General features: G+C 44.2%; 1 protein-coding gene across 2 annotated transcripts in view; it reads left to right on the top strand.

The window, feature by feature from the left end:
• Positions 1 to 4,604: 4,604 nt before the first annotated feature.
• The window catches only part of rassf6 (Ras association domain family member 6), a 37,214-nt gene continuing 23,511 nt past the window's right edge, over positions 4,605 to 18,307 (top strand). The window contains exons 1-5 of one of the 2 annotated variants that reach the window (XM_041899719.2): positions 4,605 to 4,764; positions 6,174 to 6,249; positions 7,378 to 7,456; positions 12,831 to 12,985; positions 13,085 to 13,188. In XM_041899719.2, coding sequence (XP_041755653.2) covers positions 6,203 to 6,249; positions 7,378 to 7,456; positions 12,831 to 12,985; positions 13,085 to 13,188 — 385 coding nt within the window. In that variant the 5' untranslated portion in view covers positions 4,605 to 4,764; positions 6,174 to 6,202. Of the gene's footprint in view, positions 4,765 to 5,424; positions 5,647 to 6,173; positions 6,250 to 7,377; positions 7,457 to 12,830; positions 12,986 to 13,084; positions 13,189 to 18,307 lie in introns of those variants that run through there. The other variant, XM_041899718.2, reaches the window with a different exon arrangement.

Here is an 18,307-nt window from a genome sequence, read left to right as displayed (position 1 = left end):
TGCACTACCCTCTAGTGTTAGAGAAGGTAACTACACCCTGCACTGTCCTCTAGTGGTAGAGAAGGTAACTACACCCTGCACTACCCTCTAGTGTTAGAGAAGGTAACTACACCCTGCACTACCCTCTAGTGGTAGAGAAGGTAACTACACCCTGCACTACCCTCTAGTGTTAGAGAAGGTAACTACACCCTGCACTGCCCTCTAGTGGTAGAGAAGGTAACTACACCCTGCACTACCCTCTAGTGTTAGAGAAGGTAACTACACCCTGCACTACCCTCTAGTGGTAGAGAAGGTAACTACACCCTGCACTACCCTCTAGTGGTAGAGAAGGTAACTACACCCTGCACTACCCTCTAGTGGTAGAGAAGGTAACTACACCCTGCACTACCCTCTAGTGGTAGAGAAGGTAACTACACCCTGCACTACCCTCTAGTGGTAGAGAAGGTAACTACACCCTGCACTACCCTCTAGTGTTAGAGAAGGTAACTACACCCTGCACTGCCCTCTAGTGTTAGAGAAGGTAACTACACCCTGCACTACCCTCTAGTGGTAGAGAAGGTAACTACACCCTGCACTGCCCTCTAGTGTTAGAGAAGGTAACTACACCCTGCACTACCCTCTAGTGTTAGAGAAGGTAACTACACCCTGCACTACCCTCTAGTGGTAGAGAAGGTAACTACACCCTGCACTACCCTCTAGTGGTAGAGAAGGTAACTACACCCTGCACTGCCCTCTAGTGGTAGAGAAGGTAACTACACCCTGCACTGCCCTCTAGTGTTAGAGAAGGTAACTACACCCTGCACTGTCCTCTACTGGTAGAGAAGGTAACTACACCCTGCACTGCCCTCTAGTGTTAGAGAAGGTAACTACACCCTGCACTGTCCTCTACTGGTAGAGAAGGTAACTACACCCTGCACTGTCCTCTACTGGTAGAGAAGGTAACTACACCCTGCACTGTCCTCTACTGGTAGAGAAGGTAACTACACCCTGCACTACCCTCTAGTGGTAGAGAAGGTAACTACACCCTGCACTGCCCTCTAGTGTTAGAGAAGGTAACTACACCCTGCACTGCCCTCTAGTGGTAGAGAAGGTAACTACACCCTGCACTGCCCTCTAGTGGTAGAGAAGGTAACTACACCCTGCACTGCCCTCTAGTGGTAGAGAAGGTAACTACACCCTGCACTACCCTCTAGTGTTAGAGAAGGTAACTACACCCTGCACTGCCCTCTAGTGGTAGAGAAGGTAACTACACCCTGCACTACCCTCTAGTGTTAGAGAAGGTAACTACACCCTGCACTACCCTCTAGTGTTAGAGAAGATAACTACACCCTGCACTGCCCTCTAGTGGTAGAGAAGGTAACTACACCCTGCACTACCCTCTAGTGGTAGAGAAGGTAACTACACCCTGCACTGCCCTCTAGTGGTAGAGAAGGTAACTACACCCTGCACTGCCCTCTAGTGGTAGAGAAGGTAACTACACCCTGCACTACCCTCTAGTGTTAGAGAAGGTAACTACACCCTGCACTACCCTCTAGTGGTAGAGAAGGTAACTACACCCTGCACTACCCTCTAGTGGTGAGAAGGTAACTACACCCCCTGCACTACCCTCTAGTGGTAGAGAAGGTAACTACACCCTGCACTACCCTCTAGTGGTAGAGAAGGTAACTACACCCTGCACTACCCTCTAGTGGTAGAGAAGGTAACTACACCCTGCACTACCCTCTAGTGTTAGAGAAGGTAACTACACCCTGCACTGCCCTCTAGTGTTAGAGAAGGTAACTACACCCTGCACTACCCTCTAGTGGTAGAGAAGGTAACTACACCCTGCACTGCCCTCTAGTGTTAGAGAAGGTAACTACACCCTGCACTACCCTCTAGTGTTAGAGAAGGTAACTACACCCTGCACTACCCTCTACTGGTAGAGAAGGTAACTACACCCTGCACTACCCTCTAGTGGTAGAGAAGGTAACTACACCCTGCACTACCCTCTAGTGGTAGAGAAGGTAACTACACCCTGCACTGCCCTCTAGTGGTAGAGAAGGTAACTACACCCTGCACTGCCCTCTAGTGTTAGAGAAGGTAACTACACCCTGCACTACCCTCTAGTGGTAGAGAAGGTAACTACACCCTGCACTGCCCTCTAGTGTTAGAGAAGGTAACTACACCCTGCATTGCCCTCTAGTGGTAGAGAAGGTAACTACACCCTGCACTGTCCTCTACTGGTAGAGAAGGTAACTACACCCTGCACTGCCCTCTAGTGTTAGAGAAGGTAACTACACCCTGCACTGTCCTCTACTGGTAGAGAAGGTAACTACACCCTGCACTGTCCTCTACTGGTAGAGAAGGTAACTACACCCTGCACTGTCCTCTACTGGTAGAGAAGGTAACTACACCCTGCACTACCCTCTAGTGGTAGAGAAGGTAACTACACCCTGCACTGCCCTCTAGTGTTGGAGAAGGTAACTACACCCTGCACTGCCCTCTAGTGGTAGAGAAGGTAACTACACCCTGCACTGCCCTCTAGTGGTAGAGAAGGTAACTACACCCTGCACTGCCCTCTAGTGGTAGAGAAGGTAACTACACCCCTGCACTACCCTCTAGTGTTAGAGAAGGTAACTACACCCTGCACTGCCCTCTAGTGGTAGAGAAGGTAACTACACCCTGCACTACCCTCTAGTGTTAGAGAAGGTAACTACACCCTGCACTACCCTCTAGTGTTAGAGAAGATAACTACACCCTGCACTGCCCTCTAGTGGTAGAGAAGGTAACTACACCCTGCACTGTCCTCTAGTGGTAGAGAAGGTAACTACACCCTGCACTACCCTCTAGTGGTAGAGAAGGTAACTACACCCTGCACTACCCTCTAGTGGTAGAGAAGGTAACTACACCCTGCACTGCCCTCTAGTGGTAGAGAAGGTAACTACACCCTGCACTGCCCTCTAGTGGTAGAGAAGGTAACTACACCCTGCACTACCCTCTAGTGTTAGAGAAGGTAACTACACCCTGCACTACCCTCTAGTGGTAGAGAAGGTAACTACACCCTGCACTACCCTCTAGTGGTAGAGAAGGTAACTACACCCTGCACTACCCTCTAGTGTTAGAGAAGGTAACTACACCCTGCACTGCCCTCTACTGGTAGAGAAGGTAACTACACCCTGCACTACCCTCTAGTGGTAGAGAAGGTAACTACACCCTGCACTACCCTCTAGTGGTAGAGAAGGTAACTACACCCTGCACTACCCTCTAGTGGTAGAGAGGTAACTCCACACCCTGCACTACCCTCTAGTGGTAGAGAAGGTAACTACACCCTGCACTACCCTCTAGTGGTAGAGAAGGTAACTACACCCTGCACTGTCCTCTAGTGTTAGAGAAGGTAACTACACCCTGCACTACCCTCTAGTGGTAGAGAAGGTAACTACACCCTGCACTACCCTCTAGTGGTAGAGAAGGTAACTACACCCTGCACTACCCTCTAGTGGTAGAGAAGGTAACTACACCCTGCACTGTCCTCTAGTGTTAGAGAAGGTAACTACACCCTGCACTGTCCTCTAGTGTTAGAGAAGGTAACTACACCCTGCACTGTCCTCTAGTGTTAGAGAAGGTAACTACACCCTGCACTACCCTCTATTGTTACAGAAGATAACAACACCCTGCACTGCCATTTAATATCTCAGAGATTAACTACACAATGGGTACTATCTCTGTAACACTAGAGTGCAGTGCAGGGTACAATAAATGAGGAAATGATTCCAGCTCTTCAAAAATGGTAAAAAAAGACACATTGATGCCAGAAGTCAAATGGTGCCACTTGTCAGTGGTTTTAAAGGGTGAGATAATTCTGATTTAAATTGATTCACTGTCTAGATCCTTGTCCACTTAAACTACACCCAGACACAATGCAGAGGTTTTATCATCTACTCCGGTCTGAAAATGTGGACACAATCAGAATGAGGACAAGATCAAGACAAAGAACACATGTTAGAACCAGGTATAAACAGGGCTTCAGAGTCGGGATGATTATAACATAGTTATCGGTCACATTAGTCGCATGGCATCTTACAAAGTATTTTATACAATGGAACAGTGTTGTGGTGCATTAGGAGTGCCTGGCCCTCTGGCGAAGCAGGTGATCTGACCTCATTAGGTGAAGTGTTGTTAATTCATACACACCCTACCCTGTGGTGTTCCACACACACACGCCTCCCTCTCTCTGTCTGCATCTACGTGTTCTGTAATGATTAACCACTTTTCTTCCTTCACGCTCGTCTCTTTCACCTCTCAACATCAATGTGCTTCTCATTCTGGACACACAGGAAGAGACACAGGAACACACACGGGAAGAGGCACATAGACACAGGAAGAGACACAGAGACACAGGAATAGACACAGGAAGAGACACAGGAAGAGACATAGAGACACAGGAAGAGACACAGGAAGAAACACAGGAAGTGGCACAGAGACACAGGAAGAGACACAGAGACACAGGAATAGACACAGGAAGAGACACAGGAAGAGACATAGAGACACAGGAAGAGACACAGGAAGAAACACGGGAAGTGGCACAGAGACACAGGAAGAGACACAGAGACACAGGAATAGACACAGGAATAGACACAGGAAGAGACACAGGAAGAGACACAGGAAGAGACACGGGAAGAAACACAGGAAGAGACACAGGGAATCACAACACCACTATGGAGGGATGAGGACCTAGCTCGCAGCTCAACCTCACAGGATTCACTACTGGATTCAGGCTGTAAGAACGTGAGTTATAAATGTACTGTATATGTGTTGTTGGTAAACAAATAATGAATCGACTAGTGTTCGTATTCTTGCCATAATCAAATGCTTCTCATTTGCATGTGTTTGAGTGGGACAAGTCTGTCTGTAAAAGTTTAGACAAAGACGTGATTTCATAACTTGTCTCATAAATGATGTGAATATCATGAGGGTTACTCATGTTGTCATGGTGGAGACTATCCACTTACTGGGAGCAGACAGACAGACAGACAGACAGACAGACAGACAGGCAGGCAGACAGGCAGGCAGGCAGGCAGGCAGGCAGGCAGGCAGGCAGGCAGGCAGGCAGGCAGGCAGGCAGGCAGACAGGCAGGCAGGCAGGCAGGCAGGCAGGCAGGCAGGCAGGCAGGCCAGTATAACCCCCCTCCGGCAACGTGTTATTAAGAGCTCACAGGATTGGATGTTTCTAACAGCGTTCGGTTCAAATGCTATTTTAAATCATTGCAAATACTTTCTCTGGACTTGTACAAAGGAACCAATAGAATACCTGCAAAAGTGCAAACCACACCCATCTGGCACGCCAGGTAGGCTAAAGCAAATGCTCAAACCTTTTGAAAGATTTCAAATAGTATTTGAACCCAGGTCTGGTTTCAGACATCTCATTCAACCCCTCCGTCACTGGGAGGGTGGACACTGTCTGTGGTCGCTGTCCAAACCATAGGAGACTACAGGGACAATTCATTTCTGTTTAAAGGACTGCTGTTGACTCTGGAATGTTGACATTAGCTCTCTGCTGAGAGGACGCACTGAGGCTCCGAGACCACACAACCTATGGTTAGAACCCACAGGTTCAGGCACGATGTGACAGAGCCAGGCCACTCCCTCTGAAGTAGTCTACCGACTGAGGCAAGTATGAAATCTCTCAGCAGAGAGAATATTTAGAGAAATAGAGAGATAAAAGAGAGAGAAAGAGAGTTAAGAGGCTTCGTCTGCGTTAGTTAACGTGTTTACTGGGTTGCTCTATTCATTCTGTTTAAGCACGGTCCGACTGACTGCCTGTCCGATTGACTGTATCACTGGCAGCTATTAGCTTTTAAAAATACTTTCGATTCCTTTCCAACAACACGAACAGGTTTAGACAGAGAGGGGAGGCATTAGGATGCTGTTTTGTATCCTAAATGGCACCGTATTCCCTATAAAGTGCGTAGGTCTGGTCCAAGGTAGTGCACTATAGAGGGAATAGCGTGCAAGTTGAGACAATCTCAACTATCAGAATGCTGTCTGACACAACAACATTACTTTGACCAACTAGAATAATAGAGATTATTTCTGATGTGGAAACATGTTACAATGAAAGGCAGATATCGAAGGATGTGTGACTATCGTTAACGTGTTCACTGGGTTATTAACAAAGTTCATATCTTTCCTTGCAGGTGACTATCGGGTTTGAATCCATGACTCCATGATGAGTACACATGTAGTTACGGGAGACGGGCGAGTGCTGTCAAGGTATGTCACTACTGTGTTTTACTGACTCTGTTGATTATTCCATGATGGTGTAATACGTGAAGGTCAAATTCCATTTGAGGTTCGTACAGAAGTCTCAGAATTCAAAGACCAAAGCGTGATACTGTATATACATAACTAGGGTTAGGTGCACTATAAACAAAGGAGAGTTATGCTTTCAGTTTTCATATATTTCAGCTGCTTAGATCCAATCTGACATCTTAGATGTTATTCCAGAATGTTATGTCATTCTTACAATTCACTATTAAACATACACAGTAAAATTGCAAGAGTTAATTCAAATCCTAAGGAGTCAAATGTAACACTATTTTGGGGTTTATAAGGTCCCACACTTATTTTTGTTTGTTAAAACTACTCTGGTCATGGCGTTGATATTTTTGGAGATAAACGACACTAAATTAAGTAAATATCCAAATCTCAGAGAGTTGCTTAATTTTAACTCCAATTGCCATTTTACTATTTTCAGTGTTGTTTTTAATCAACTCCCATTTTACATTTCTCTGTGTTGTTTTGAATGAACAAATAACTCCGACAGAGTACGTTTCTCTGTCAGTTTATGTCCTTTGAGTTATAAGGGTGCAAAGCCTTGTTTGAATATTTGTTAATGTGTCACATAAGGGTGGATTGCAATGTGATATCCAATCTCTGTCAGAAACCAACCTGCAGGACAATATCTAGTACTTTTAGATCACTCACAACTTGCAGTTTAAATGCCTGTCACCATGTACACTGGGACATTTATCTCACTAATGGTTATTATAAATCCAGCCACTTACAGATTGGATAAGTTTAGATTATTTTATTTTTATCTTTGAATGTTTTTGATCTAATGCTACACAATGTACATGTAAAAACACAGATATTGAAACAAACAATTTAAAAAGAAATCAACCTGCAACAGAGCATGCTGGGAAATATGACAATGAGGCCCCTCCCACATCTGTGGATAACTCCATAGATTTAACTCCCTGTCTTTGGTTACTCTTAATGCAGTTAAAAGTACTCCATCCCAATGAACTCCAGTTATCAACTCCAAGTAGAGTCAATTTAACCCACATTTTCTTAACACTGATTCCAACTATCCTTGATCTCCATTGTTGTTTCTTTCAGGGCTGAGTTCTTTTCATTGCTGAACACGTACAACTGTTTTCTAAAAGATAAGACACAGCAGCATCTTAACTTCTATGAGGTAGGTTGACCCTCGCTGCTCCAATGATTATATTATTTTATTTATTTGCATCAAAGAAAACAAGTGATAAAAACACATAAAAATTAACTATTTACTAATCAAATCAATTTTCGAAATCAAACTTCTGCTGTTTACATTTTAGTCAAAGTTTAATTTATTCGCACCAAAGAAAACTAAGTGATAAACAACAATACAGATAAAAACAAATAAATACAATAAACGGTGTGAGGTGTGGTTGGAAGCCCAAGTGCTGATATGAAAACCACAACACAAAAAAACGTAAAAGGTTTGTGACAACAGATAACAACACCTACTAATTATAAATGTATAAATTAATTGATCAGTAATCACACACAAAAAAAAAAGTTTAAATGTGTATGTGTGCATGTCTGTGTGCATGTGAGTGCTAGGCTATATGGAGGAGATTACTGAGTGGTTCAACAGGCTGACCCCCAGTCTTCGCTTGAAGTTGTTGAGGGATGAAGAGGTTTTGGAAATGTGAAGATAAGAATTCCAGAGTATGGTACCTTTGTATCTGATAGAGAATTGACTATGTGAGGTGCAGCAGTGGGGAGGGTGAAGGTTATCGCAGTGTCTTGTGTTATATAGATGGATTTCAGAATTAACCTGGAGGAATCCATTGAAGGGTTTAGGTAAACTGTCAGGGAGGTATGAGTATTTGTAGATGAAAGTGCATAATTGGTGGACATTAATGTCGTAAATAGACAAGATATGGAGTTTCTTAAACAAAGGTGCAGATGAAGCCAGGTAATTAGAGGAGGTGGCTAGTCTTGAAAATGTATTTTGTATGTTGAGTAATTTGTGTAGGTAGGATTCATATGTACAGGCCCAGACAATATCACAGTAAATGAGATATGGTTAAATTAAGCTACAGTATAGAGTTAGGAAGCCTGATGAACCAAGCCACTCATCTTTCTGATGATACCAACACATTTCATCACTTTGCTACAGACAAATTGAATATGATCTTTCCAGGATAACTTTTCATCAATTAGAACTCAGAGGAATCTAGTGGATTTGACTTGTTCCATTTCATTCCCACCAACTGAGAGTCTGGCTATTTTCTTTAAGCAATATTTGTTATTCTTACTAGTGAATACAATAAAGTTGATGTTTCTTGTTTCTCTGGAACCATTCAAAAAATGAGTTGGCTTCATTAATTAGTATATAAAAATGGTTTGATAAAATCCAGTTGGTATCATCAGCAAAGAGAATGGGTAGTACAGTAGAAGACTCAGCAGCAAGGTCATTGATATAGATTAGGAATAACAAAGGTCCAATTATCGAACCATGTGGACCCACAGGATATCTTGGTCCTGGTAGATGCACAGCTATTTGCATAAACAAATGGTTCTGTATCATAAACATAACTACAGTGCATTCGGAAAGTATTCAGACCCCTTTACTTTTTTCACATTTTGGTACGTTACAGCCTTATTCTAAAATTGATTAAATTGTTTATTTTCCTCATCAATCTACAAACAATACCCCATAATGACAAAGCAAAAACAGGTTTTTAGAATTTTCTGCTAATTTATAAATAAATTAAAACTAAAATATCACATTTACATAAGTATTCAGACCCTTTACTCAGCACTTTGTTAAAGTATATTTGGCAGAGATTACAGCCTCAAGCGTTCTTGGGTATGACACTACAAGCTTGGCACACCTGTATTTGGGGAGTTTTTCCCATTCTTCTCTGCAGATCCTCCAGGTCTCTCCAGAGATGTTAGATCGGGTTCAAGACCGGGATCTGGCTGGGCCAATCAAGGACATTCAGAGACATGTCCCGAAGCCACTCCTGCGTTGTCTTGGCTGTGTGCTTAGGGTCGTTGTCCTGTTGGAAGGTGAACCTTCACCCCAGTCTGAGGTCCTGAGCACTCTGGAGCAGGTTTTCATCAAGGATCTCTCTGTACTTTGCTCCGTTCATCTTTCCCTCGATCCTGACTAGTCTCCCAGTCCCTGCCACTGAAAAACATCCCCATAGCATGATGCTGCCACCACCATGCTTCACCGTAGGGATGGTGCCAGGTTTCCTCCAGACGTGACACTTGGCATTCAGGCCAAAGAGTTCAATATTGCTTTCATCAGACCAGAGAATCTTGTTTCTCATGGTCTGAGAGTCTTTAGGTGCCTTTTGGCAAACTCCAAGCGGGCTGTCATGTGCCTTTTACTGAGGAGTGGCTTCCGTCTGGCCACTCTACCATAAAGGCCTGATTGGTGGAGTGCTGCAGAGATGGTTGTTTTTCTGGAAGTTTCTCCCATCTCCACAGAGGAACTCTGGAGCTCTGTGAGAGTGGCCATCGGGTTCTTGGTCACCTCCCTGACCAAGACCCTTCTCCCCCGATTGCTCAGTTTAGCCGGGCGGCCAGCTCTAGGAAGAGTCTTGGTGGTTCCAAACTTCTGCCATTTAAGAATGATGGAGGCCACTGTGATCTTGGGGATCTTCAATGCTGCAGAACATTTTTGGTACCCTTCCCCAGATCTGTGCCTCGACACAATCCTGTCTCTGAGCTCTACGGACAATTCCTTCGACCTCATGGCGTGGTTTTTGCTCTGACATGCACTGTCAACTGTGGGACCTTATATATACAGGTGTGTGCCTTTCCAAATCATGTCCAATCAATTGAATTTACCACAGGTGGACTCCAATCAAGTTGTAGAAACATCTCAAGGATGATCAATCGAAACAGGATGCACCTGAGCTCAATTTTGAGTCTCATAGCAAATGATCTGAATACTTATGTAAATAAGGTATTTCAGTTTTTTATTTTTTATAAATTTGCAAAAATCTATAAAAACCCATTTTTGCTTTGTCCTTATCGGGTATTGTGTGTAGATTGATGAAGGGAAAAAATAATTTAATGAATTTTAGAATAAGGCTGTAACGTCACAAAATGTGGAAAAAGGGAAGTGCTCTTAATACTTTCCGAATGCACTGTATATAGTCAATTACATGTATAATTATGAAAACCGTAATAATGCAATTTGGAAAGTAATATTTCATGATCAACCCTATCAAACGCTTTGGATAAATCTACAAAGATGCCAAAACCGTTTTCATTGTTGTTAAGGACTGCAAAGATTTTATCCACAAGTTGCAAGAGCCATATCTGTGGAGAAGCTTTTATGAAAACCATATTGGTGCTCATATAGAATACAGTGCTGAAACCATATTGGTGCTCATATAGAATACAGTGCTGAAACCATATTGGTGCTCATATAGAATACAGTGCTGAAACCATATTGGTGCTCATATAGAATACAGTGTTGAAACCATATTGGTGCTCATATGGAATACAGTGTTGGAACCATATTGGTGCTCATATAGAATACAGTGTTGAAACCATATTGGTGCTCATATAGAATACAGTGTTGGAACCATATTGGTGCTCATATAGAATACAGTGTTGAAACCATATTGGTGCTCATATAGAATACAGTGCTGAAACCATATTGGTGCTCATATAGAATACAGTGTTGAAACCATATTGGTGCTCATATAGAATACAGTGTTGAAACCATATTGGTGTTCATATAGAATACGGTGCTGAAACCATATTGGTGCTCATATAGAATACAGTGCTGAAACCATATTGGTGCTCATATAGAATACAGTGTTGAAACCATATTGGTGCTCATATAGAATACAGTGCTGAAACCATATTGGTGCTCATATAGAATACAGTGTTGAAACCATATTGGTGCTCATATAGAATACAGTGTTGAAACCATATTGGTGCTCATATAGAATACAGTGTTGAAACCATATTGGTGCTCATATAGAATACAGTGTTGAAACCATATTGGTGCTCATATAGAATACAGTGCTGAAACCATATTGGTGCTCATATAGAATACAGTGTTGAAACCATATTGGTGCTCATATAGAATACAGTGTTGGAATCATATTGGTGCTCATATAGAATACAGTGTTGAAACCATATTGGTGCTCATATAGAATACAGTGTTGATTGAAATGTTTCAACTTTCTCTTATATACCAATTCTTCTAGGATTTTAGTAAAACATGGAAGTACAGATATTGGGCGATAATTTGTAAAAGATCTTGGATCCCCAGATTTATAGAGGGGGATAACTTTGGCAAATTTCATATCTTTAGGAACAATACCGGTTTGCACTGATTTGGTGAAGATATACATTAGAGGCTCGGTGATCGATGAAGACACTGATTTCACCAAAGAGGCACCAATCACATCATAACCTGCTGCTGACACCTTTAAGTTACCAATGACCTCCATCACCTCCATCACATCAGGAGGATCAAACTGAAGCAGAGAAGGGAAATGTCCCTTAATAATAATCCAAGGGATTTCCATCAGTTCTCTCTATTTTATTTGACAGAGAGGACCCCACATTCACAAAATAAGTTATAAAATTCATATGAAATAACATCAGGATCCCTACAGGTCTTATTTCCAACAATACATTTAGATGGATAGTTGGAGATGCCTTTCTCTTATTCAACAGTTGATTGATGATTTTCCAAGTTGACTTTACATTATTTAAGGATTATTGGAATGTGTTAGTAAAATATATGTTTAGTAATTTGCTAAATTCAAGGGAGAGGAATTTGTGAGAAACGTTTCAAACAACTTGTTTTTTTTAACAGAGAATGTTTTGAGACCGGTTGTAAACAAGGTTTCCAGAACCTTCTGCTGCTCTCTGGTTTAACTCAGGGAAAGCAGCGGGGAAATACAGAGTTGAAAGATGGGAGAAAAATCTGGGAAGCAGGTTCCACATCAGCCTGATTATAAACACTTTACCATGAAATATCGTCAATCAACATCTTAAAGCGCTCACAAGTACTTTTGTTAAATATTCTACTAATCATTCCCATCTGTTCATTTCCAGCTGCCAAAGAGAAGTGGGAAATTGGAAAGTGGTCAGAAATGTCAGTATAAAGTATACCTGTGTTAGCTACATTGTTCAAATAATTAGTAAAAATATGATCAATAAGGCTGGCAGATGAACTGGTCACTCTAGTGGTCTTATAGATGAGGGGAAACAGATGGCTGGAGTATAATGTATTCAGAAAGTCAGATGTCAGTGATTGGTTCTCACTTTTAAATACAGGGATGGTTGAAGTCACCCAATAAAATGGGTTTTCCATCTTCATTATTAATCAAATCCAAGGTTGATGCAAGGATATCAATAAAACGACCAATGTCAGAATCGGGTGGCCAATAGATGCATCCAATTACCACGTCTTTCCCACCAGAAAAAGTTTCAAGGTGTTTACAGCTCTGTACTGCTGTACCATTAAAACCGAACCAACATCCATGTTCTTTTTTTAAATGTTAAGTGTTAATAACTGTGTATATCTCCACTAGAGAGATGGAGATGTGGTGTTCGAGGGCTTCCTGAATGTCTCCTGGGGAGTACGGCGGCCCATCAGGCTCAAAATACAGGATGACAAACAACAACCGATCACCAGCCTACTGTCACCTGACCCAGTCAGTCCAATCAGTCCTCATGGAGGCAAGAGGTTATTTTCCCCCTTTATCATATTGTCAATAACCACAGAGTCATAGTTCAAATGGAGTAATATAAGCAGCAGTCAGGCTAAACTCTCTCTGCCTATCAGGGGAATGACTCGATGGGGGGAGTTTGAAGACCTTCATCAGATCAACGAGATAGATGAGAACAACAAGCAGGATCCTGCAGAGGAGACCAACAACTACACTACAGGTAACCTCACCTTAACCACGCTACAGGTAACCTCACCTTAACCACGCTACAGGTAACCTCACCTTAACCACACTACAGGTAACCTCACCTTAACTTTACTAAAACAACCCCACTAAAGGTAACTTCACCTTCCAACACCTCACCTTAACAACCACACTACAGGTAACCTCACCATAACAACCACATTACAGGTAACCTCACCTTAACAACCACACTACAGGTAATCTCACCTAAACGTCACTATAACAATCACACTACAGGTAACCACACCTTAACCACGGTAAGACAGGCAGGTTATAGGACTACATCATGACGGAGCAGTGACTGTCTGATGAGGAATGGGACCCGTCTTACCGCAGTCAGTGGTGTACTTCAAAGTACTACTTAAGTAGTTTTTTTTTTTTGGTATCTGAACTTCACTATTTATATTTTGGACAACTTTTACTTCACTACATTCCTAAAGAAAATAATGTCCTTTCTACTCCATACATTTTCCCTGACAACCAAAATAACTTGTTACATTTTGAATGCTTAGCAGGACAGAAAAATTGTCCAATTCACACACTTATCGAGAGAACATCCCTGGTCATCCCTACTGCCTCTGATCTGGTGGACTCACTAAACACACATACTTTGTTTGTAAATTATGTCTGAGTATTGGAGTGTACCCCTGGCTAACCGTAAATTTATAAAACAAGAAAATCGTGCCGTCTGGTTTGCTTAATATAAGGAATTTGAAATGATTTATACTTTAACTTTAAATACATAAGTACATTTGATCAATTTCATTTACTTTTGATACTTAAGTATGTTTAAAACCAAATACTTTTAGACTTTTACTCAAGTAGCATTTTACTGGGTAATTCACTTTTACTCAAATCATTTTCTATTAACGTATCTTTACTTGTACTTAAGTATGACAACTGGGTATTTCTCCCCACCACTGGGGTCTATCTAGGTTATAGGACTACATCATGATGGGACCGTAGTGATCTAGGTTATAGGACTACATCATGATCAAAGAGGCAAGGAGGGGAAAGAGAGAGTTGGAAAGAAATGAAATCCAAGGCAGACGTCGGGAGGTTGAAGGCGCCAAGTACGAATAGCGGTGAGCCATCGTCAGGAAATGAGCTTATCAAGGTGTCAAGATCATTGGATGAACTCTCCAAGGGCACCTGGTGGGCGATAAATAACAATGTTAAGCTTGAGTGGACAAGTGACAGTGACATCATGGAATTCAAATGAGGAGGTGGACAGGTGAGGGAGGGAGAACAGAGAACATCTCCACCTAGGAGGAATGAGCAGCCCTGTGCCATCACCACGACGACCAGATGCTCTCGGACTATGAGAGAAAACATAGTCAGATGAAGAGAGAGCAGCTGGAGTAGCTGTGTTCTCTGGGGTGATCCATGTCTCCATCAGGGCCAAAAAAGTCAAGGGACTGAAGGGCAGCATAGGCTGAGATGAACTCTGTGTTCTTGACCGCAGATCAGCAGTTCCAAACGCTGCCAGAGACCAGGAATTCGACATAGGTTGTGCGCGCAGGGTACACTACATTAGAAGGGTTGCAGCCAAGGGGTGGGGAGCGTCTGTAAAGCCTACATGGAGAGGAGCAGCCAAGGGGTGGGGAGCGTCTGTAAAGCCTACAGGGAGAGGAGCAGCCAAGGGGTGGGGAGCGTCTGTAAAGCCTACAGGGGAGGGAGCAGCCAAGGGGGTGGGGAGGCGTCTGTAAAGCCTACAGGGAGAGGAGCAGCCAAGGGGTGGGGAGCGTCTGTAAAGCCTAAAGAGAGGAGAGCAGGTGGGGAGCAGCCAAGGGGTGGGGAGCGTCTGTAAAGCCTACAGGGAGAGGAGCAGCCAAGGGGTGGGGAGCGTCTGTAAAGCCTAAAGGGAGAGGAGCAGCCAGGGGTGGGGAGCGTCTGTAAAGCCTACAGGGAGAGGAGCAGCCAAGGGTGGGGAGCCAGTGGGGAGCGTCTGTAAAGCCTACAGGGGAGGAGCAGCCAAGGGGTGGGGAGCGTCTGTAAAGCCTACAGGGAGAGGAGCAGCCAAGGGGTGGGGAGCGTCTCCGAGCCAAGGGGTGGGGAGCGTCTGTAAAGCATACAGGGGAGGAGCAGCCAAGGGGTGGGGAGCGTCTGTAAAGCCTACAGGGAGAGGAGCAGCCAAGGGGTGGGGAGCGTCTGTAAAGCCCACAGGGAGAGGAGCAGCCAAGGGGTGGGGAGCGTCTGTAAAGCCCAAAGGAGAGGAGCAGCCAAGGGGTGGGGAGCGTCTGTAAAGCCTACCGGGAGAGGAGCAGCCAAGGGGTGGGGAGCGTCTGTAAAGCCTACAGGGAGAGGAGCAGCCAAGGGGTGGGGAGCGTCTGTAAAGCCTACATGGAGAGGAGCAGCCAAGGGGTGGGGAGCGTCTGTAAAGCCTACAGGGAGAGGAGCCAACAGGTATAGAAAACACACACAGAGTTGACAAAGCAACAAAATAGTAAAATTAGATAATCTGTAAATAACTAGGTAAGATACTAAAGTGAGAGAGTGGTGTTGAGCCTCCCTCTCTTTCCTTCCTTCCTCGAATAATCCCGCAGAACAACTTGGCAGAACCGTCTTAGTTTTGTGACAAAACCGCCACTGACACATCTACCGCTGAGAAACCAGGGGAGACTGAAGAACGAACTCTAATTGCCTAGCTGAGGTGGAAAGCACATCTCCCTGTACTAATTGCTGATTGCCTTGGAGAGGAGAAACCACTCCCCCCCCAATACAGCCACTGATTACCAAAACATGTCACAAATTGCCCCGCCCCTTGATCCTGGTTGAAGTGTCAACAACTATTTACATTTTAGTCATTTAGCAGACGCTCTTATCCAAACGTACACACTTAGTGAGTGCATACGTTTTTTTTTCTTCCCATACTGGCCCCCCGTGGGAATCGAACACACAACCCTGGCATTGCAAGCGCCATGCTCTACCAACTGAGCTACACTTTTCTATCTGCAAGTTATGAGCAGTCAGCAGTTCACACATCAAGTAGACCACTGGGAAGACAGGAAGCACTTAAAGTACATGGCCCTGGCTAGCAACAAGACAGCACTAGACCACAACAGATAAAGACAAAACAATTATTCTTATCACTCCTGGAGATATCAGGAGTCCTCTAGCTATGGAATGAAGCACATTGAGATGGAGCCTGAGAAGCTGGTTATATACACTCAGAAAAGAGATGAAACCACCCCCCCTCCAATACATTCACTGATTACCAAAACAAGTATTATGGGGTATTATGGGGTATTATGGGGTTTATGGGGTATTATGGGGTATTATGGGGTATTGTGTGTAGATGGGTGAATAAAAATATGTTTCATCCATTTTGAATTCAGGCTGTAACAACAAAATGTGGAATAAGTGAAGGGCTATGAATACTTTCTGAAGGCACCGCATTTATTGAAAGGATATAGCATGTAGGAATAGGCTAATTACTCTGAATGTCATTTGTATACTGTCCTGCTGTATACTGTCCTGCTGTGTACTGTCCTGCTGTGTACTGTCCTACTGTCCTACTGTGTACTGTCCTACTGTGTACTGTCCTACTGTGTACTGTCCTACTGTCCTGCTGTGTACTGTCCTATTGTCCTGCTGTGTACTGTCCTACTGTCCTACTGTGTACTGTCCTGCTGTGTACTGTCCTACTGTGTACTGTCCTGCTGTGTACTGTCCTACTGTCCTACTGTGTACTGTCCGACTGTATACTGTCCTGCTGTATACTGTCCTACTGTGTACTGTCCTGCTGTGTACTGTCCTGCCGTGTACTGTCCTGCTGTGTACTGTCCTGCTGTGTACTGTCCTGCTGTGTACTGTCCTGCCGTGTCCTGTCCTGCTGTGTACTGTCCTGCTGTGTACTGTCCTGCTGTGTACTGTCCTGCTGTGTACTGTCCTACTGTGTACTGTCCTAATGTGTGCTGTCCTACTGTGTACTGTCCTGCTGTGTACTGTCCTACTGTGTACTGTCCTACTGTGTACTGTCCTACTGTGTACTGTCCTGCTGTACACTGTCCTGCTGTGTACTGTCCTGCTGTGTACTGTCCTGCTGTGTACTGTCCTGCTGTGTACTGTCCTACTGTCCTGCTGTGTACTGTCCTGCTGTGTACTGTCCTACTGTCCTGCTGTGTACTGTCCTGCTGTGTACTGTCCTAATGTGTACTTTCCTACTGTGTACTGTCCTACTGTGTACTGTCCTGCTGTACACTGTCCTGCTGTGTACTGTCCTGCTGTGTACTGTCCTGCTGTGTACTGTCCTGCTGTGTACTGTCCTACTGTCCTGCTGTGTACTGTCCTGCTGTGTACTGTCCTACTGTCCTGCTGTGTACTGTCCTGCTGTGTACTGTCCTAATGTGTACTTTCCTACTGTGTACTGTCCTACTGTTTACTGTCTGCTGTGTACTGTCCTACTGTTTACTGTCTGCTGTGTAATGTCCTTCTGTGTACTGTCCTACTGTGTACTGTCCTGCTGTCCTGCTGTGTACTGTCCTGCTGTCCTGCTGTCCTGCTGTCCTGCTGTGTACTGTCCTACTGTCCTGCTGTGTACTGTCCTGCTGTGTACTGTCCTACTGTCCTGCTGTGTACTGTCCTACTGTGTACTGTTCTTCTGTGTACTGTCCTGCTGTGTACTGTCCTACTGTCCTGCTGTGTACTGTCCTACTGTCCTGCTGTGTACTGTCCTACTGTCCTTCTTTGTACTGTCCTACTGTGTACTGTCCTACTGTCCTGCTGTGTACTGTCCTACTCTGTACTGTCCTTCTGTGTACTGTCCTACTGTCCTGCTGTGTACTGTCCTACTGTGTACTGTCCTACTGTGTACTGTCCTGCTGTGTACTGTCCTACTGTCCTGCTGTGTACTGTCCTGCTGTGGACTGTCCTGCTGTGTGCTGTCCTGCTGTGTACTGTCCTGCTGTGTACTGTCCTACTGTGTACTGTCCTACTGTGTACTGTCCTACTGTGAACTGTCCTTCTGTGTACTGTCCTACTGTGTACTGTCCTGCTGTGTACTGTCCTACTGTCCTGCTGTGTACTGTCCTGCTGTGGACTCTCCTGCTGTGTGCTGTCCTGCTGTGTACTGTCCTGCTGTGTACTGTCCTACT

This window comes from Coregonus clupeaformis, chromosome 15 (genome assembly GCF_020615455.1).
Source record: "Coregonus clupeaformis isolate EN_2021a chromosome 15, ASM2061545v1, whole genome shotgun sequence".
Lineage (NCBI taxonomy): Eukaryota > Metazoa > Chordata > Actinopteri > Salmoniformes > Salmonidae > Coregonus > Coregonus clupeaformis.
Note: the sequence above shows the minus strand (reverse complement) of the source record. Positions and strands in the feature narration are given on the sequence as shown.